A 22735-nucleotide genomic window follows, 5' to 3' on the forward strand; every position below is an offset into this window, starting at 1 on the left:
TTTGCATACAGGGACCTCCAATAGTGCTATAAAACCAGGCACTTGGGGAATATTGTGCCATACAGAACCTCAATAATGTAATATACCCTTAGTTTACATTATGAGGGACTTTTTTATGCATTCGCTTTTGTGAATTGTACTCATTCTTTCAAACATGTCTGTTGTAGGATTGTTTACGAATGCAGGGAGGCGGCCCTTCTAAGGAGCATGGAGATGTACCAGAATGCCCATCCATCTGCCTTCGGCGTACCATCAAAGCTTTTCCCCCAGGATGTGCTACCACTTCTAAGCTCCTACCCCTACCGGTCTGCTGTGGAGGAGCTGCTGTCCATCACAATGGAGCACCTTCCTCAGAAGAAACTGGAGATCATTGGTAAATGCAATTTTTCACTTTCCCTGTATCTGTGATAGGCATAACTGTCCCCAAAGAATGCATTGGGGCTGATATGTCAGCCTTTAAAGATATACATATTCCTTGTTTGCAGTGTAATGACAAAAGATCTTTAATTGTATCCATGTTCTGGTTTGCACAGATCACAACTCCACACAACTGTATGACTTGAAAGCAGCCAAGAAAAAGTAATGTTTTTGATAATTTATGAAGTGCTTAAATAGTGGAAGAAAAATGTTATTAAATATTTACTGTCAAAATAATTTATTCATCGTGTGTTGTTGCCAAGAAAGTTTGAACTGCTGTTTCTAATTTCCCTGGAACACTTCGAAACCTTATCCTATATGCTCTATTTTAACCGCCATTTGTGCCTAATTTGTCCTATGCCGTGTGTCCACTTCAGTCCCAACTTGTTGGAGTAATCTTATATCTAAGAAAGAATAGCTAACTTGCTCAGTTAGTTAAATAATAACAGCTGTTAACTAAGTGCCCTATAGTGCGCCTCCAGCTAATATCCGTGGGTGTGTGACTTTATATCTTTTTATTTGCCTCTGATTCAGAAGAGAGGCTCGTGCTGCTGCTGGCTACTTTGTAAAATGCATTAGTACAGAGTAAGATGCTGCCTTTCCTTTTATTTATGTTATGCACTTTTTATGGAGTGAAAAATGCCATTTATTCAGACTCTTTGTTGTGTTGTCTATGATTCTTCCACTTTGAGGATGCTCTTTTACTGGTGTTCAGTTTTCCAACATTATACTACATAGATGTATGCAGGAGCTTGCTCGCTGTTCTACTGCCGTCTTCTGTCTTTCTTTGTTTGTTATGCCTTTACAACTGTTGTATTCTTGAAACTTGGATTTTTGTCTGTGCGGTGCCATTGTTAGCATTTTTGTTTGTTATTTTAGTGGATTGCGCCATAAGCGAGACGTGTCTTTGGCCTATTCACCAATCTGCAGGTGTCAGAATGGGCTTTTGGTGTAATATGATCCTGCATGCATGTTGATGTCCATCACCCTCAGGTTCCTGTATCGGTTTCTTGATCTAGCCTTACGTCTCAAACTGTATGAAGTCATTATGGAAAGCATGGTGACATTTGGCTTCTTCAGGTTTATACCTCATTTCTCAACATAAGGTTTTAGTGAAGCATAGTGATTAGGGCTGGAGACTGTGGTGAAATAGTGTTTGAGGTTGCTTAAAGGACCACTTAAAGAGAACAAAGATCGAGCCTATTATCTCTTCCGGTCCATGTCTTCCAGTTTCTCGTGCCTTCGTTCCTGTGTCTTCAATATCCATGTCATGTCTCCCCAGCCGCTTTGTCCTCCCATGTCTTTCTTTGTGTATCTTTGATTTTATTCCCATGTCCATGTCTTGTCAATGTCTTCTCGCCATCCAAGTCTACCCGTGTCTCCACAGTATCTTCTCAGTGATTCACTGGTGACTCCAAAGTGTGTATACATCACACTTTATGTGTCCTAATTGTGCTAAAGGTTTCTGTCCATGTCCTTGTCAGTCAGCATAACTATCTCCACATCATCATTTTCTACCTGATGTCTTCACGAGTCTCTTAATCGTTTCCCCATATCTTACCAGTGTCTTTCTGTGTATACATACATGGTAGTCTCTCCATGTACACAGTGCCAAAAACAGAGAGGCGGATAAGCTCACTCTTCTAAAGAAAGTCAAACCAATCTGAAAGACACTTCTAGCCGCAGATTCCTTACCTTAGAAATGTCCCCAGCTGTCAGACTTGATCCATACATTTTTGAGCAGTACCCCTGCACCCTGGTAGAGGTAGTATCATTTGGTTCCGTATCTGCGTCATCAGCGCTGGAAGTAGCGTGCTAGGTGCCTATATAGGCACCACCCCAGCGTGCTGTCAGTTCTTTTCTTTCTGCACCATCCAGCTCAGTTCTGGAGAGCGTAACCACTTGTCTTTTTTTACTGACTTTTTTCTTGACTTTTGGTGAGACTTTTTTGAGATTCAGTCTCTTGGTATGCCAGGAATTTCCCTTGGGAAGCTCATCAGGTTCAAATCATGTGGTGCCTGTCACAGGCAGATGTCTGAAACAAACCCACATTTGGTTTACCTTTGGTGTCTGGGGTGTGACCATGACTCCAAGACATGTCAGGATTGCCGTGCCATGAACTCAAAGGCGCTGAAGGAACGGTCCCTCAAGCTTCTCGTCACCCGACGACAGTCGACCCTGCAAGGTTCTCGATCCTGGTTACGAAGAATGTCCCAGGATCGCTTGCTAAGGTGCTACAGGTGCTCATTGTCTCAATTCCAATTCTTGGGTAAGTCCAAAAAAGTCTAAGAAGTTGAAGCGGTCTTCGACTTCTCCACAGCAATCTAAATTCTTGGACCTGGCGCAGGAACGTCAGCACTCCATGCTTCGCTCCGCATTGGAGCCTGTGCAAGGGCCATCTCTATTCCTCCCACAGTTTCCCAGATCTGGAGTGATCCCCGCCCAACTCAAGGAGTTTTATGAGGCTATGTACCTCTTATTTTGTTCAGTACAGGAAGGCCCCTTGGATTCCATACTGGCTCCGGAGCGGCATTGTCTATGAGATCGCAACTTTTCCCAGTGCACGCTCCATTGCCATTGCTCCCGATGCCATTGATGCCCCACGGCAACATAGTCCACTTTGTTTTACACAACCGTGATACGGAGCTGGATCCACATCACTCAACGCCTACTCTGGCACCGTCCGGGCCCTTGCTTCCAGAGTCGGAGCCAGTACCGTTTTTGTTTGACCGGCCAGGAGAGGATTATGATTGAGAGGGGTCAGAGGACCCTTATGGTTACCAGCATCCCTAGACAATGCAAAGGACAACTGGTACTAGGATCTGGCAGATGCCAGTTTTTGGACACCTCACCAGACACTGGCCGGTCTCCCCCTACCATGTCTACGGATGAGGGTGCCTCTTTAACTGTGGTGGTGCGGAGGTTAGCTGAGGTCCTGGACCTTCAGCTGCTCTCAGTAGCAGTCAAGACTAACGTCTTGACAGGGGCCTCAGTAAGAAGTTACCTCCCTGAAACCCTTACTCCCATTTTACGAAGCCCTTACGATGTCCTAGTTGGGGCCTGGTCCAATCCCTGCACAGGGGCTCCTGTGCACAGGATAATTGTCTGCTGCAGGGCCCCCTGCTCCTCGGGACCCCAGTTTCCTCAACTAGCACCCCACCCTGGTGGTGCAAGCCTCGACTTCCAGGATCAACCCTGGTTCGTTTCCTACCACTCCAATGGATAGGGGAATCCAAGAGGATGGATACCTTCAGAAAGGGGAGTTATTGTAGCTGAATAATTAATAGCTGAATAAGTTTAAGTGGAGTCGCTCATGGTCACTGTTTGGTCCATATGGTCAGCATGGATAAAGTGAAGTGAAATGCATTATGGACTTTGTACCAAATGTGGCGTAATACATCTACTTAAGACTCACCAGGTCCTTGAAATCGTGGTTGTCCTCACATGATTGGTGAACAATTCACGCTGACGAAGCAATGTTTGAATTCCATGGGACAGTATTTCAACCAATGGGAGTGAGTGAAGCCCTACAACGAGGGCTTCAAAGTGTTAACAGAATAAAATGGAATATTGAGAACCTGCTGAGTATATATATATATATATATATATATATATACTAGCAGCCCGTCCCGACGTTGTCCGTGTATGAATTGCTGCCGGCCAGTAGTATATTGTTTTGTAGGATTTCGTTTTGATAGCATTTCTTATCTGTGACAGGCCTCTGAAACGCTCCGATTCACAGTGCACTGCTGATGCACTTAAGAGTGCGCGTTCACTAGTGTGTGAACTCGAGTTTCCTTACTTTATTTTTCCTTGCAATATTATATAGCGCGAACTCGACAACATGGCATGAGCACAATTTACATTACAGAAGAACACATTCATTTGTGGTAGGCACGGGGAAACAAAGCGATTTGCCTGGAATCACAGGATGTTGAGCTGATGCCGAGATTCAAACGTAGCTCCCCAGCTCTAAAGTTCGCAATTCTAGAACTTGTGGTGGGAGGTGTGTCTAAAAGTGTATGTCAGTGCTGGCCATCAAGAGACCTGTGAGAAAATATGAGTATGTTGCTAGAGATATGGGCCGCCTTGCCACCAATGAACTTACCGGGGGAGGGTAAACAACCATTATTCCGCAACTGTCTTTCCGCATAACATCACTCCGCATACTTTCATTACGAAAGTACCTTGACTCCGCAATGCCATTATAACGCATGGCATTACATTTTAATTTTATACGCTTTTACCACGCATACATTTACAACGAAATTCGTTGTAAATGCATGAATGGTAAAAACATGTTTTTTTAAATGTTTGGATAAGGTAAGTATGGGGATAGGGGTATATGTTTTGGGGTACTGAGGTATATGTTTTGGGGTGTTTGGGTATTTTAAGGGTTCAGATATAGTTTTGGGTTATGGGGTACAGGGGTAGTTTTAGGGTTTAGGGATAGGTATGGGTTTTGGGGTACAGTGTTATTTTTAGAGTTCAGGGCTAGGTTTGGGTTTTGGGGTATAGGGGTATTTTTAGGGTTCAGGGGTAGGTTTGGGTTTTGGGGTACAGGGGTATTTTAAGGGTTCAGGGCTTTGTTTGGTTTTTGGGGTACAGGGGTATTTTTAGGGTTAAGGGCTAGGTTTGGGTTTTGGGGTACAGGGGTATTTTAGGGTTCAGGGCTAGGTTTGGGTTTTGGGGTACAGTGGCATTTTTAGGGTTCAGGGCTAGGTTTGGGTTTTGGAGTACAGGGGTATTTTTAGGGTTCAGGGGTAGGTTTTGGTTTTATGGTACAGGGGTATTTGTATGGTTTATGGATAGGTTTGGGTTTTGGGGTACAGGGTATATTTATAGGGTTAAGATGGGTTAGTGTTTAAGGGTGTTGGGGTATTTTAAGGAGTACGGGTGGGTTATGATTATGGGGTGCATGGGTATTTAAAGGGAGTAGGGTGGGATTAGCACACAATATGAGACATGGCATGAAGGGCAGAACGTACCACACGCCCCCAGCGTATGTCACGCCCCCAGCACACGCCCACAGCACAACGCAGACACGCCCACCAGGGACTACTTTGCTGGCACGGTTCTTTTACCTTTTAAATGTATTTGGTGGGCGTCTGCATAGCCTATGTCCTTCTCCTGCAACTGCCCTTTCCAACGCTGTTTTGGGTGTTGTGATTGGTCCTGTGGTTCCTGAGATTACCCGCCTCAAAGGTTTGGGCTCTCTCTTTATTATATTAGTATAGATATAGGGGCTGGCGTGGACTACCCTCCACGGGCTCAAGGGAGCCCATGTGACCACCACCTCCCCAGGGGAGTGGGTTTGAAGTTGCATCGAGCTGGGAGTGAACTTCTGCATTAGCAAGAATCATCATACACAGGGAGAGTGCGGGGGTAGGGTCAGTGGTTACACTGATCCTGTCCTGAAAAGTCTTTTCCAGAGGTAGTTTCCCGGACAAAAGGGGGGAAGGGACCAAAGCAGACAGATTGCACGCAGAGACGGAGCAGCAAGCGGCATTGGGGCTGTGAGTGCCACCGGTGGCACGGTGGAGAACATGCACACTTGTTTATTTTAACAGCATAACGACAAACACTCTTGAAAGGACTTTTGTTTATACGGCCTGTTAGAACAAATTTTTGGCCGCTTAAACCTGAGGTGATAACATGCTCTTTCTCGGGTGATGTTCACTCACCGCGGATATCTGTGTAATATACGTGAGTGCTGAAGCTATTTTACACAGACACAGCATCCTGCCACAATAGACACTAGAACATGACATATTCTCTGCAGCCTGGTATTGTGAGCCTGCTTTCAAATTCAGCACTCAATGAAACTTTGTTATCGCTCCCTGCGCAAGCTGAGTTGTGTGGTGAGAAGCGGGGGACCCGAGCACAACAGGGTTGTTTTATGTGCAGGTAACACGCACAGCTATGCAGCATGTCCCTTTACTGAGTAGGTTACTTCATTATGGGACTGGGGCCTGTGACATGTTGAGATAAACTTTGCAGCTGACATGTTAACCTCTTGAGCTATCAAACTAGAATTGAAACCTGTTGAGTTTAGGCATACAGCTTTTTTAAGCACTCTAGTAGGCTCTTAAAATTACTCCAAAATGTATCAAATGTAGTGCCCAAAGAACTGAAATAGTATGCTAAAATCAGGGCTAATCAGTGAATATTTCTGTGCGCCTTTTCACTCCGTGAACTTTATGCCTTGAGCCACACTGTGCACTCAAAGCACTGCTAGGAATTCTCAGAAAACAATAGGGAATTTAGATTGGGTGTGGAGTGCAAGCGTAGCTTTCATTGACTCTAACACAGCTCATTTTTGTGTTCTTGAAGAACACAAAGCTCCTCTACCAAGTGCCAAGAAACGTGTTGCCATGTTACACAGTTGTATGTTTCTTTGTTGTAGCAGGCAAGCTTTAGGGCAGATATTGGAGAGTCGAACAGGTTGTGACTCACAACAACATGGAAGGTCCTCATGAAACACAAAACGCGTAACAGCTTCATGGTCCTCCCACCTGGCTGTGAACTGCCCAGACAGCCCTGGGGGATTCATTATATGGATTTGTCATCAGTGATGTCACTGACCATGTCATGAGTGATGTAATATGTGAGGTCATAAGCAGTGCGTTGCGGGGCATAAGTTATAGTTATCTCAGCTAACTACAATTGCTGAATTTCACTGGTTTTGTAGGAGTAAAATCTGAAACTAACTATAACGTCACTGTAACTTTTGTTTTTTTTAGCAAATATACCTACCATTTTGTTGTGAAGGCATGTGTAATAAAGACCTGCGTAGTATAGACAATGTGTGGTAAAGGCATTGCATGTTAAATGCAGTGTTGTAAAGGCTGTTTCCCTCTACATTGCTCGGCTACCTTTTGTTTAGATTTGCGCTATATAAATAACATATACATGCATGCATCTGTTTCCGCCTCTATCAGTGTCAAAGCACTGCCATTGTTTTTCCAAGCCTCCTCTGTGTTTTTTTTAATTTACCCAGTGGCGTCCGCCACCTACCTAAAGTGGTAGCGGGCCGTGGGTGGAGAGGGGCGGGGAAATATAATATAAAAATATAAAAAAGACTTACCTGCTGCCCCACTCCGCTTCTGCTGACACCTGCCTCGCTATTCCTCTTGGCGGCCGACAGCTGGAAGGGAATAGGCCCCTGGGGCACAGGCCCCGTGCTCAATATGGGCGCTGCTCTCATCAGAGAGCAGCACCAGGATTGGTCTGAGCGGCCTTGTTTGCCGCTTAGACGGTGCATTGAAGTCTGTGCTGTTTCTCCAGCCCGGCTGTATAATACAGCCAGGTTGAAGAAACGTAAGTGCACATGTATGATTGGCCAGCCTCGGACGGCTGGCCAAACATACATGCGCACTTATGAGTGCTCTTTGCTCCTCTCTGACATGTCCGGCCCGCCCTATACTTTTGTATTGTGGGGCTCAGCCAACATAAATAAAATGATAATAACATTACGTTATCATTGTATTTATTGTCTGCTGGCACAGGCATTGGGGCGACGGTCCTCCGCCATTACAGAGGAGACACCCCTGCATGTACCCAGGATATTAGGGGATTGTGTCTCCCCATGTTCTTGTTTTACCAGGGACTGGCAGACTGACTAGTGTCCATGTCTACCACTAGCTCACAGTGTCTTCCCATGTGCCCACTATTACAACGACTTCCGCCCGTCTCCACGTGTCCATGTCTCCCTGTTGTTCATTTCTCTCAGATGTCTTCACAGACCTCTAAAAGGTGACCTCTTACTCTGCAGTCTCTTCATTTTTGTACCTATGTACGTGTCTTCTCAAATCTATATATCCCCATCTCTTTGTCGCCCAGTGTCTGTATCTTGTAGTGTTATCCAGTGTCTCTACCAAGTCTTCCTGGACCACCCCCATGCCTTCCTGTGTCACTCCAGTATTCCCTGCTTCTCCCATGTCTTCCAGACCTCTGTTCTGATTCTACCCTGGTTTCATTGTCCGTGTCTCCTAATCCAGAGGACAGATTTATCTTAAACCATTTATACTAAAGCCTGTGATTTAATTATTGGCAGGCAAGCGTTAGGTGTACATTCTCCGTAATTTTAGTGGAATTAACCTGTATAGCTTGCAATTTAAATAGTTAATGCTTCTGGTTTAAATCTGTTCATTAAAAGAAACTTATTGTGGAGCACATTTCGCAATATCACCACAAAAATGCAAAAAACGTTCCTGTCTCCTGCAATTAAAATAACTCTAGAACGATAGACATTTATCCAAAACCACTCATCATAAGTAAATCTGCAACGAATCACAGACTCCTGTTCAGTGGCACGTAAGGGGGAAAGAAGAGAAGTGCAGAGAGACAAAAGATGACAAAATCTAACCCTAAGCTACTGAATAATCATACCAAAACCCTCCCTGTCCCTCCCCTCCCAGAGGAAAAACCCTAGTGTGACCCACCCTGGACCCCACTTCTTTTCAAGACCCCCAGGGGGCACAACCAAGAGAGAATGTTGTGTTTGTGCCCTTCACAAACCCCACAGTTCTGTATTCATGCTTTCAAGAAGGATTTCAATTTAGCAGTTTCCATCTGTGACAGAACAATATTTCCCCGGTAGTTCACTTTGAGTCTATTGGAGATCTAACACCGCCATCTTCCCCTTCATATCCAGTGACTCCTTTCAGACCAAGGTGCCAGGATGTACATCAAGCAAAGACAAGAGCCGAAATTCACCCAACTTCCCTGTTTTCACTCGTATTGCCATTTACAGGATCTTTCTTCTCCATTTCGCCCGGTATAAGGCCACTGTCCTGCGCCTTGGCTGCTCTGCCGCGTATGTATTGCTTGTCCTCGCGGTCTTCAGAAAGTGCCAGTGGGCACTGATTGCTGACCCAACATCTCCTGCATTCCTCCATTTCCTCAGTGAGGTGTTCTGTTGGGGCTTAATAATGGTGTCCAGAACACAGGATCCGAAGGAGAGCATCCTTGCACCCAGTGGTGCTGTTAAATCCCTGAAGTCATCGGGATTGTGAAACATTCAAGCGTCATTCAAAAAACACATGTAGCAAACAAGCCACGTCCCTTCCGCATGAGGGTGGGACGGGTGCAGTATGAAGCCGGTGGTGCATTTTGGAGCACACTCGAGCAAATAAGTACTAAAGCATTGTGCGGTAGTGCACTGTCATTTACATACAGAACACTTTTCATTGAAATGTCCACCAAATTTACAAAGGAATGCAGTTTTACTGATAAAACGATATGAGGCACAAACCATAGACAATGTGCGGGGTTTCAGGTAGTATTTATCATTCACGCATCACAGAGCTTTTCGTACATCACAGAGTAAAGTGTCTTGATTTATTTTGATCATATTAAAACATGTATTTCCATCACACACCATAAGTGCAAAAATGTGCTTCATTTGTGCTTTCTAAGAAGTGATATATTTTGAAGAATTTGTACAGTTCTTATACAGGTACTTACATTTTGTTGTGAAATAAATACACATCCTATAGCCTTTCCTTTCACACCCCATGCTTGCCAGGCATTGGCACATAGTTCGATTTACAAAAGCCTACAAAATTGCAGCCAGAAAAACGAAAAGTAAACATCATTCTCTATGTGAAAAGAATAAGTGGTAAATTGTGAGAAGACAGAGTCTGACATTTGACCTCTGTCTTTAAACGCACAGCACATGTGACAAGATAAAAAAAACTAAATATAAGGCATCTCTATTGCTTATTCGTCTTCTGAACTCCAGCATGGGTATTTTGATGGTGCTCCAGCACCCCGGGAAACCCTACTTCCAGCCAGTGGCGTAACTAGCTGTAGGTTTCTCCCTAGAGTTGGCCAGACTTGTACATGGGCCTAATGCGCAGCAGCAGAAATGAGGGGACACAGACACAGTGGAGCTCTGGTCGGACCGGAAGTCTCGAGCGACCTCCGACCATTTATTTATAGCCTTCAGGCCACGCCTGGCCTGAAGGTGCAACAATGTGTGGAAGTGGTTCCGGGGCTCAGCCGAGACCCTCGGACCACTAGAACGTTACATCCCTTCCCAAGTTAGTTCTTGTTTCTCCAAGTTTAGAGTTGCTCACGAATAGCACACAAAGTCCGCCAGTTTCTGACTGGGCTTGGGGTTTGGCCTGAGATGGTACATGTTCCTTCCTCTCGCTGGGGTCACTGCTCGCATAGGGGATTGCGCTGGTGATACTGCAGCCGACGGAGTCGTTTCCCCTTCATGTTGTGGCTCCTGGGTGTGATCCTCGCATCGACCAGTGGGCATATTGTCCGTGTGGTTTTCGGGGTCTCTTTCAGCTGCTACTGACTCTGCGGGGATCCGCTTAAACCAGGACACATTGCGAGTTACCTCTTCTCCATTCCTCTGCGCGGTGATTGCGGTGCCTTTTGTGGTTTTGATGACCCATGGGTCGGGTTCATATGGCGTTCTGAACTTGCCACCCGGCCGTCGGGTTCTCAGCAACACAGTGTCTCCTGGTGCTAGGATTCGACTACATGTTCTCCTCTTTTTGTTCGCTCTGTCGTTATTCACCCTCCTCCTCCTTTGGGTCTCCTCTGGCTTGTATGGCTCTGCTGTCCAACCATCGGTCATAGGGAGACTGTCTTGTCGATTTCCTGCAAACATCAGTGACTACGGTGTTCTTTGTATTGTGCTGTGGGGCGTACTTCTGTATTCCCCAAGGAAATGTTGCAACGCTTTCTCTGGGTCACTTTCCTCTATTCCAGCTATTCTCAATACCTTGTTAATGGTCCGCATGAACCTCTCGGCTTCACCATTCGCCTGCGGCCACTGTGGTGTTATGCGATGATGTTTGATTCCTAAGCTATTCAAAAGTCATGAAATTCGCCTCCCTGAAATGGGGGCCCATTATCTGTTTTGAGTGTCTGGGGGCGACCAAACATGGCGAACACTTTGTCTAGAATGGGCTGGACATTCCTGAAGCTGGTGGATTCCGCTAGCTCCACAATAGGATACTTAGAAAATGAGTCTATGAGCACGACTGTTGTTCGCCCATCAGGGAAACTCCCAAAATCCATGCTAACCCAGGACCAAGGTGTTGGGGCATGTTCCTCGGTGACGATGGGTGCTGGAGTTTCATGATTGCTGGTGAGTTGGCACGCTCGGCAATTCTTTACTAATGTGTCAATACTGACATCCATCTCTGGGAACCACACCTTTTCCCTCATTCGACTTTTCATCCGTCGTATCCCTTGGTGCCCCGCATGCGCCAATGTGGTGGCGTGCTCTTGCAGACTTAGGGGTATTACTATTCGGCGTCCTCTGAGGACCAGTCCATTTTCAGCCATACTGAGTTCGTTGTGGATTTTCCATATGTGTCCTATTCTGGTGCGATCTACTTCTGACCAGTCATGGTTGTCTTTCAAAAATCCCTGCCATGTTCCAGTCTGGATGGTGTTTGTCACTTTCTGTAGCACCTTGTCTTGACGGTAATGTTCTAATATCAATGGGATTGACATGGCTTGAGGGCACGCACTCTGTGCCAGAAGGTTGATTTCTTCCTCAAACAAAGTTTCTTCCTCCCCTGACTCCATGGTCTCTGCTGCCGGATGACGGGATAGGAAGTCTGCTGGATTTTTCTCGCCTGGCCGGTAGACAAGGTCCATGTGGTACTGTTGTACTCGAATTGCCCACCTCTCAATTCTGGGAGGTGGATGTGGGGCTGTTCCTCTGAATAGGGGTATCAGCGGCTGATGGTCGGTGACTAGTCGGAATGGGCACCCTGCTACATAGAAGTGGAAATGGTTGCAGGCCCATTTTACTGCTAGCGCCTCTCTCTCGATTTGTGAGTATCGAGCTTCGGTGGCCGTTAGCGCTTTGCTGGCAAATGCTAAGGGTGTCCATACTCCCGGCTCTGCTTCTTGTGTGAGTAGTGCTCCAAGCCCCACTGGGCTGGCATCGACTAGGATCTCAGTTTTTCTGGCTGTGTCAAAATATGCAAGAGTCGTGGTGTCTAACAGCGCTGCCTTGATTTGTGCAAATGCTTGCTCCTCTTCGGAACCCCATTTCCACTGTGCATCTTTTTTTGTTAGAGCACGGAGTGGCTCTGCGATTGTTGCTAGGCCAGGAATGAAACGTGCACAGTACTGCGCCATCCCTAGGAAGCTCCTCACCTCAGACGCTGTCAATGGGGCTGGCGCATGCTTGATGGCATGTGACTTAGTGGATCTACTTTCACTCCATTGCTATCGAAGATGTAACCAAAGAATTCCACCGTCTTTTGGAAGAATTTGCACTTTTCTCGGTGAAGTGTGACACCATGCTCCGAGAGTCGCTTCAGTGTTGCACGTAGCCTCTGGTGGTGTTCCTCGCTGGTTTTTGAATGAATGAGGATGTCGTCGCTGACATTTAGTACCCCTTGCAATCCGGACAGCACTTCTTTGATCGTGTTCTGAAAGATTTCGGCAGCTGACGAGATGCCAAAATTCAAACGCTTATATCTTCGCAAACTAAGGTGCGTGGAGAATGTCGTTATATACCTGCTTTCTTCCGCTAGTCGGAGTTGGTGGTATCCGGCGTTAAGATCGAGTTTAGAGAACCACTGTGCTCCGTTGAGGTCTGCTAAGATGTCATTTACTGTCGGTGTGAGGTGTCGTTCTCGTTTGATTGCCTTGTTGGGCATGCGCATGTCTATGCAGATGCGGATCTTTCCCGGTTGACGGGGTTTTTCGGCGATCACCATAGGTGAAACCCACGGGGTGGGGCCAGTGACTTTCTCTATCACGTCTTGTTGTTCTAGCTTCTCTAGCTTGTCTTCCACTGCCGTTCTGAGATGGAACGGTATTCTTCTGTGCCGGAGAGCAATGGGCTGTATTGTTTTGTCGATGTGTAATTTTATTGGCGGCCTCTTGATCATGCCTAATCCTTGGAATAGGGTTGGGAATTGTAGCAGTAGTTCGTCAACCTGGATGCTCTTGACAGCGTTGGCGAACGTGAATAGCTGTAAGTCTTCTGCCGTGTGGCTGCCGACGAGGAGGTCTGCTTCTCTGTCTACCACGTGGAACGTTGTGGTGACCTCGTGTTCTTCTGCTTTTACTTGGACCACCATTTTGCCTCGCAGTGGAAGGGGTTCTTTCCCGCCATATGTGAATATGCGGACCTTGGATTGAACCAATTTTGGCTTTGGGTTTAGACTCTTGTAGTGCTGAATTCCCATGATGTTTACTGTTGCACCAGTGTCAATCACTCCGACGGCTGGGGATCCATCTATTAGGATGTTACACTTAGGTTGTGGTCTTCGCCGTCGTTTTAAATCACTCGTAAATGAGACGAAGTAACACTCGTCATCTTCGTCCTCAGATAAATCATCGAGTCTGTCGTACCGTCGGTATGGTGATCTCATGTTTCGCGGTGACTGTCCCTCTTCGATTTCTAGTTGACGGACTGCTCCGGACAGTGATTTCTTTCCCGACGGTCCTCGTCCTCTGGCTCTCCCTCGGCACACGCTGGAGAAATGATTCGGAATCCCGCAGTTTGAGCAGGTCTTTCCACGTGCAGGACAGCTTTCCGCGTCATGTGCTTCCCGTCCACAGTAGCCACACTGCGATTTCCTTTGTGTCCGGGTCGGCCATCTGCCTCTTCCGCCCCGTGAAGACGTGCTGATTGCGTCGACTCTCTCCGTCTTGATCGTTGCTCCAGAGCTTGTGTTGGTGTTTAGTGCTGCTTCCATTGCTGATGATCGCACATCTGACAGCTCGTGTGATCTTGCTAATAATAGGATTTCTTCTAACGTGATCTTGGGTTGACGGAGGATCAGCGTTCTCAGTGGTTTGTTTCTGCATCCTTGAATGAGTTGGGCGGTGACTTCTTTGTTCTGGTCGTCCTCTGTGCACGTGCTGACGAGCTCACGCAGGCGGGCGTGGAATGCATCCATGGTTTCGCCCTCTTGTTGTCGGGACTGCGTAAACTTGAACCTTTCGTAATGTGGATTTAATTGAGGATCGAAGTGTGCATTGAGTGCTTGAACTGGTGCGTCATAGTTATCGGATTCTCCTGTGTTCGGGAGGTGCTTGAACACTTTGTATATCTCTTCTCCCCCAAAATGAAGTAGCAGGGATCGTTTCACCTCATTATCCTTCTCCTTCGAGGCTATGAAATAATTGTTTAATCTCCCTAGCCATACAGCCCACCTGGGCGCGGCAGTTGAAGGGTCTGCTAGTCCACTGAAGGGTGGCAATGCCTGCACTTGCGCGTGTGCGGAGTGTTGAACATGCGCTCCTACTAGTGGTGCTGGTGCTGCTACTTGTTGTTGGGGTGGAGGCTGCGCTGCAGCAGCTTGTTGTGGCACTGCATTGTTATCCTGTGTGTTGGACATTTGATTGGCAATGTGCGGTGTTGTACCATGTATTGAAGTACCACCTGTTTAGGCTTTGCCAATGCTTGTTGGCTTGATGGGGTTTGAGCTTTTCTTTGCGTTGTCCCTTGAACCGTTGTGCTTTGCCCTTGCTCGCTGACTTGCATGCGTCTGATCGTATCTTTGTGTTGTCTTCTGTCTCGGTATTGGGTTTTGCCAATGCTTGTTTTTCTTTCTTCTCTTTTTGCTAACTATTCTCGGCTGGGGCCTGGGGTGTGGACGCGACCTTCCCCTGCCTGTCGTAGGCTCTGCCGATGCTTTCCTTGCTTGCTGGGCAGGCGCTGTGACTCTCGCGCGGCCTCCGCGTGTGTTCTGCATTCGGAGACGTCGGCCCGCGTGTGCGCATGCGCGGGGCTCTGCGGCGGCCTCCGCAGCGTTCTTGGGCCTCGCGCTTGCCTGCTCTTGTCTCCCGGTGTTTGGGCCTCGCGCTTGCCTGCTCTTGTCTCCCGGTGATGCAGCTCTGGCCCCCCGCTGCTCACCGGACCTGAAGCTCTCAATGGGGTCGCCTCTTGCGCAGTCCTGGACGGGGACAGCTCCGGCGCCGGTCTCGCCAAGGACTCGTGTGCTGCCTGGTGCTTCGCTCTTGAGCCTGCAACAGACGTCGTGTTCAGGTAGGGACAGGGCTATCCCACCCTCGTCGCCAGTGTAGGTTTCTCCCTAGAGTTGGCCAGACTTGTACATGGGCCTAATGCGCAGCAGCAGAAATGAGGGGACACAGACACAGTGGAGCTCTGGTCGGACCGGAAGTCTCGAGCGACCTCCGACCATTTATTTATAGCCTTCCGGCCACGCCTGGCCTGAAGGTGCAACAATGTGTGGAAGTGGTTCCGGGGCTCAGCCGAGACCCTCGGACCACTAGAACGTTACACTAGCTATATGTGCGCCTGTGGTGGTCTCTGCATTAGCCGCAGTGTAGAGCGGGGGGTGGTAGGCTGGGGGGGAGATTTTCTATCAAGCATTTTCTCTGTTTTTCTTGACGTTGCTGCCCCGAAACAGCAGGTGATAGTGGAGGGAGGCTACCGCCCCAAAAAATCGTGATGCCTGAGGCGACCTCTTCCCCTAGCTAAGTCATTGCTTCCAGCGCCTATGCGGCGTCCCGAGGCCACCGTAGCGGGCCACTCAGGAGGGCCGCCCTCTAGTGCCAATGGGCTCCCCCCCTTTCCACCTAGGGGTTTTTGGCTAAGGGAGGAGTCTCCTCTGCGGTTGTGGGCGTGCTACGTCACCTCCGGTGCACCAGGCAGGGCGAGGGGTACATAAGTTCCCCTCGCCACGTTTTCTGCCTCTTGATGGACTGGACGCGCCGTGGACGCCTCCAGAGAAGCCTCCTCATAAATAAACCCTTTTGTTCAGTTCTCCAGTGCACGGATCTTATGCAGAGTCTTTTGATGTTCCCCCTCTACAATCTGTCAGAGAGCCCCTCTAGTTTGTCCTCCATCTCCTTTCCAGGCATTATAATGTTAGTTTGCTTCACAGTTAAGTTTGGATGTAACATACTGATAGAAAGCAGCAATGCCTTCTCGCCCCTCGTGTCCACAGGCTCATCGTAGCAACCTGCAGCACTTCGCAGTTTCCCCTCTTCTGAGTCACTCAGCAGGCGTGACAAAATCTCCTTTGTGGTGTATTCTCCTGTCTGCTATGGCTTCTTGTTTCGGTGGAGCACCTCGCTGCCATTGCAGACAGGATACCAGCAGCAGTCACGGACTCCCTACCTCATGAGGCTGCGAGTCACTGGCAGCCCCCCAAGAGACTGCGAGTCACTGCCAGTACCCCATGAGACCGCGAGTCACTGCCAGTACCTTCAGTACACGAAGCCCTGGAGCACACCCCCGAGGTGCCAGGGACAGGGACCGGTTTCCAGTGTCAGGCGTGATTTGTGCAGCCACTGGCAGCCATCATCTACAGCAGGCCTTCCAGCAATAAAGATTTGCAGATGGTTGCAATTACCGGGCCCTACATTTATTTTGGGGACTGGGCCTGATTTACAGTTTATTGGACATGCATAACGGATTTCCTGTCTACCGTATTATAATGCACTCTTAATAAGACGGACGGGATATCTGTGTTTGTAAGAGAGTAACCCATCTGCTGTATCCTAAATCAGGCCCCTCGTTTTCTTCATGAGGCTTTAACAAAGAGCAAGAGGGAGAAAAGCAGAAAAAGGGGACGCTGAAGGATAAGGCAGTTGAGAGAATAGCAGTGTCGGCTGCTGCTGAACAGAAGTGCTGGGGTGGGTGGGACAGAAAAAAAAAAAGAAAAGATGACTTATCTGTTGGCCGTCACCTCTCCTCCATTCTCTTCTGTTCCTTTCCGGCAGCACACAGGCTTCTAGACTCCTCTAAGTCAATCACAACACTGCTGTTATACTGGTAATATTATTGATTGGTCTGAGCGGCCTGGTTTGCCCCCCAGACAGTGCCTCGGACTGTTCTCTGACCTGACAGTGCAACACAGCAAAGTGGAGAAATGCTAAGTGCGCATGACGGTTTGGCCAGCACATGACGGTTTGGCCACCCTAAGACGGCCGGCCAAACCGCCATGCACACTTATGTTATGTGCAAAAAGGTTTTTAGTGTCAGCGAAGCTGCGGGCGCCCTGCAGTAGTATGAGCACAAAAGAGACAAATTGGGTGGTGCAACTGGGTAAGTGGAAAAACCAAATAACCACTCATTGGTTAAACCAGCTAGCTGGTGAAACGCACGGAATAGAGACAAAACAACCCTATGCACACACATCAAATTTCAAAAATACGTAGATAGAGTAACATGTAGCAAGAAAAATACAGGTAAAGCTGCAGAATGAACAATCGTTTCAACAAGGAAAAGAATAGGTAGTCTTCCGTTCTTTAATTTTCATGTGATATACAGTAGCCAGCCGACACGTGTTTCATCGCTCTCGCAAATCTTCAGGGCTCTGAATGGCTGTATCTATACCAAAGGTCGCTCTGCCGGTGATACTTCCGACCCGGTGGGGTCCTTGACCAATTCGAATGATTATATTGTAGTCAGGATAAACACTGTCACGTATATCAAAATCGACTGTAATTCCCGGAGCTTCTCACTATGAAAAAAAGTAGTGGAGCGAGTAACTCCCATCAACCGTCTTTGTAAAAATATTCTAACGAAGCGAAGGGAGAAGAGAGGGTTGCCTTAACGGAGTAGCTGCCACTGGAAAATAGTGACAAAGGAAGAAAGCTGAGGTAAAAAAGAAACCCGTCAGAGTGAGATAAAGAGACAGGAGATGTAGGACGGTGGAAGAAAGAGGCAAATGTAGATCGAATCTAGAAAGTAAGTAAGTAATCTTTATTGTTTGATTTTTAGAAAACCATTGCAATACAGTACAAAGCAAATGCATTAAAACATATATTAAAGGAATTATATAAACCAGGCACATGGTGCCATCACCATTGGCCTTTAACAGGCGGGACCCCGGTAAGGGACTCACTTCCTGCCTTGCAGAGTGAGGTGAAACCACGGTGGAAGTGCCCCGAGCCTGTTAATACCAGTAGTGTGTCAAAATTAAGATGCACCACTAAAGTGTGACCAGTTTTCTAGGTGAACTCCTCCTGCCCTAAAACGTTACAGGTTCTCGTAAGCAGATATTGTAAACAGTGAACCCATGAAAATGCGGGTGTTGAAGATAAAGTGCAGTGCGCCTAGGATAAAATGAGAACTGCATCAAGACTGTTGTCGTTAGAAGGTGAATGTGCAAAGGTCAAGGCATCTAAAGACCTTAGCCGACTGATGGACCTGTGCAACGGATAAAGTACAATGAGCTTCAACTAGAATAATAACTGCATCAGAGCACAGGTTGGTTAAAGTGCTTAAGCTGCTAACTCTTAAAAGGTGTGTGTGCATGGGTCTAGGTGTCTAAGGACTGTAGCTGGCTGGTGGACGTACATGCACCTAATAAGTCTTTAGGGAGGAAGTCTTTGAAAGTGATCCTAGAGATGCACAGTAAGGGAAGGCAAAGAATAAAAACTGTCTGCAATACCAGGTCGAGAGGCCACTGGGGGCATTATCATAACCGGTCCGGAAGCAGCGGGCTAGGCATTTAAAGTCTTTACCTAGCTTACATTCTACATACATTCATACTAGAGCTGTTAATTGTCTAATCACACTTCTTCCCTTCAGCTCTAGAGCCATGGCCTCCAACTTTTTTGAGAAACAAAAAAATTTCACCAGTGCACAGTTTAGTCTGATGTCCGATGGATAAAAGAAGGCCAACAGTGCCTACCTGCAGGACCTTATGCCCTGGACATTCCACCTTCTCGCAGCAGCTTCCGCAAGTCCTCCATAAGGGTGGGGCACAAGCACAGTATATGGATGATGTCTCCCTGACCCTGGTTGCATAGCTGACAACTCACCTGTTCCTCACATCTTTTCCATGCAGGATAATAAATTGAGGTTGGAATTATCCGCATCTTGAGTCTCATGAACCGTATGTACTTTGGTCCTATCATAGATCGATATTTGACTTCTCAGGCACACGCGTGCTGGCAGTTAGCTCCTGAAGAAACCCTTTGAGCCCCTGCACTTATTTGTTTACAAATCGAGCACTGGAGTTAAGTCACTGAGCTTCTCCTTCAGCTACTCCTTCTGCATCCCTGCAATTTCATGTGCCAGAATAAAATACGTTACAGCCCCCATAACACCACAGTGCCCAGAAGATGCAGGCCTACCTTTACCTACATCTGGTGCCCCCAGGCCATACCTGTCTCACTTCTGGAGGCAGAGCCTCATTGGCAGCACTAGCACTGGTTCCACAATTCCTTGCACAGACTACACCACAAGTGAGGCCCCAGTCATGACCATATAAATGTATGTACAAACACTTTATTATTATTATGTTTCTTATATAGCGCCGGAATCGACCCCCAAAGGGGTACCTCCGCACTTGCCTTGGGAACCCGTTCTGGCTTTTCCCTGTGAGATAGCCCCTACAGGGCATCCCCAAGGTGAAAGCCAGGCATCCCGCCGCGGGGGGGCTGTTGTGGAGATTAAGCAAGCTTAATGCCCAGAGTTGCAGAGGGTGAACCCATGATTAGGTCAGGCACCGAAGCGAAAATGATCGAGTCCATGGACATTTGAGCTCAAGACCCTGCCGCGTCGGGAATTGAACCCTGGTCCCGGGTCTGACCTCTGCTTCAGGGTCTGCCTGCTCTAACCAGTGAGCCACACTTCTCCACACTATGTCACAGATATCCAAACATTAAAGAGGAATTCCATTTTCATCATCACACAACTCACAGTAAAAGCATATAAGATAATTGAATTCTGTTTTGGAATTCACATGTTGTCTGCTATATTCAAGAAGCGACCTACGGTTTAACATGTCAGAGGTGTGGACAACTACAGAAGAACATATGAAAATGCTGGTTTACAGCTCGTATCATTTTCACGCTTTAGCACTGGTGCTGCTTGTTTCACATAGATGTATAAAAGCAACAGAAAAACAAAATTCCTTGTGACTATTGTTTGTGTCGTGGTAATAAATAAATCATGGGTCTAAATATATTGAGTCAGAAAAAGCCAGTCTCTTAAGAAGAACGACATGTGTTGGGTTCTGTTAACGCTGAACCTTAGTAAAGGTTATTTTTATGTGTGCTAAGAAAGCAAAGCTAAACTGGGCTCTATAGCCCTCATTATAAGTTGCATTCCGGTGGGGTCACAGTAAAATCACATGTACCTTTACCATTACTGAGTGGTAATTTCGCTCCAGTACATGCTTAGAGCAGGTGGTAAATCTGTGTGCATCCCTGTGAGTGAGTTGGGGGTGGAGGAGTAGTGGAGGGACGTGGAAGGTACTTTCCGGCAGGGGGGAACATTGTCTCTGTCAGAAAAAAAGCAAGATTGACTGCTGGTGCAAGTCTCGTATGGCTGGAAACATGGAGTCAGGTTCTCCCACACCTGTAAAAACCTAACTACTTGGTATCAGAAGAGGCAGAGTTCCACAAGGTAATCCCACTCCATCATCAGGCACTTTTTTTGTCGATGATATATTGACAGAACATAAGATGTTAGGTTTACTAAGTTTAGAAGAATCCCCGATAAGTTGTCTCCACTTTGAAACAAATAATGACAGAGCCAATGTTTCTAGTGATGTCCAAGAGTGTCCTCAATGCTGCACTGTATGGCTAACGAGGAGAGAGGAAAAAAAGAGGCCTATGGCACTGCCTTTTGCGTCATTTTGTAGGCCTGTGCATCAGGCATGCCTGCACCTATAAAATGATGTACCAACCTTTTTTTTAGGTTTCGGCTAGTAACGCGCGAAGCGCGTTCTCGCCAGAGAACTATAGCTGGCGTCTCAGCCGACAACGAGCTGGAATGTGGCTACAAGAGCTGGCCGCGCGCCCAGCATTCCCTATGGCAGCGTCGGATTCCGACGTGCGCTTTTGGTTTGGGTCGCATGCGTGAGCTTCTACCGTAGACAGCTCACATGACGTCGCCTGGCCCAATCCCAAGGCGCGCGTCGGAATCTGACGCTGCGACGGCGTCTGGTCTGCGCCGACTTCCTCAGTGCTTGTTAGACCTGAGGGCGCATGCGACACTTCACCTGCGCTCCGAGGTTCTGCATTGGGACTTTAGTCTCAGAAACCCCTCATCTCCACCTGCCTGGTGTATGCAAGATGAAATGTTGTCCGACCCGGTTATTTATTATTTTTTGAAAACTTTTAGAAACCTACAATCCTCTAATAAGTTGTCTTGTCTTCTCGTTCGCCAATAGTTTTCGCCTTTCTTTTTACAAGCCGCACCTTTCTTTTCCTCGGTGCCGTTGATTCGCCCCCTTGGTGGCTGGAATGAATGCATGTAGCGCCTCTGGGCTGCTGCCTCTCTGCAGTAGCTCTGGCTGCTTTCCTGTGCCGGGTGGTGGGCCTCAGTGCTGCGCCTCTCTGACCCTGGATGCGCCAGTTCCCATCTCTCGTTCGTGCCCCTGGGCGGGGCTCCTGTGTACTGCCCCCGGGGTAGACCTTGCTTTGCGCGCTCATCCCCCAGGGCCGCCAGTGCCAAGGGAAGGAATGCGGCCTCTGAACTGTGGAAGAGGGAGGGAGCGGAGCCACATACCTGACAACACTGGCAGGCCCCAACCCCCCCCCCCCCCCCCCCCTCCGCAGCCCCGCACACACGAGCACCCACAGTGCTGTCACGGTCTGCAGTTACAATCCGATGCTATCAAACCCGCACACCGACACCCACGCTGTCTTTAAAACCATGCCACCCTTCACACAGACACTCCTACACAACTCTCAACGATAACCTCGACATACACGGAAGCACCTTACCCCCTTCCACTCAGGCACCGCAACCTGCACGCTGGCGCCCCCTGACTACATCCTAAACACAGAGTAGCACTGACAGACTCTGATGCACTGACTGGCCACACTTCTACACCATTGCCATAGTATCCCTCACCCAACCAGCACTGGCAGCCCAGGCAACACACTTCCCCCTCGCACTCTCCACACACTGAGCCACTAGACCCTGTCACTGCACACCGACAAATCCCACCTTCACACCTCCCTATCACTGACAGACTCCCCAGACTACCACCCTGTCACCTGTGACCCTGCCACCCGTCAGTACGCTCGCCGGATGACAGCCTCACCATGCCTCCCTACTTCATGAAACACCGATGCTTCTCTCGCCGACCCCCCTACAGACACTGATGCCCTGACGCTCCGGGGCACCGAGCAGATTATTTCCACTTCGCCTGTTTTGAATTAAATCTGTTTATCTTCATAAAATTTTCGCATCATGCAAAATTGTGTTATGAGAGCAGAAGAACGCGAGCAGCAGTGAGGGACCCCTTTCCGCACTCCATATACAGTATGACTTGCATTCCTAGAGCCAGGTGGCTCTGATCAGGGGCTTCGCTTGAGGGGGGGTGTGAGGTTCAGGTTTTCCAACACTCACTTCAGATGCAATGTTAAAATACATATTACA

General features: G+C 47.8%; 1 protein-coding gene across 1 annotated transcript in view; it reads left to right on the forward strand.

The window, feature by feature from the left end:
- The window catches only part of VPS9D1 (VPS9 domain containing 1), a 339137-nt gene that overhangs the window by 241535 nt on the left and 74867 nt on the right, over positions 1–22735 (forward strand). Inside the window, exon 12 of the mRNA XM_086945790.1 lies at positions 168–373. Within this exon, the coding sequence (XP_086801916.1) occupies positions 168–373 (206 nt within the window). The remainder of the gene's footprint in view (positions 1–167; positions 374–22735) is intronic.

This window comes from Lissotriton vulgaris, chromosome 12 (genome assembly GCF_964263255.1).
Source record: "Lissotriton vulgaris chromosome 12, aLisVul1.2, whole genome shotgun sequence".
Lineage (NCBI taxonomy): Eukaryota > Metazoa > Chordata > Amphibia > Caudata > Salamandridae > Lissotriton > Lissotriton vulgaris.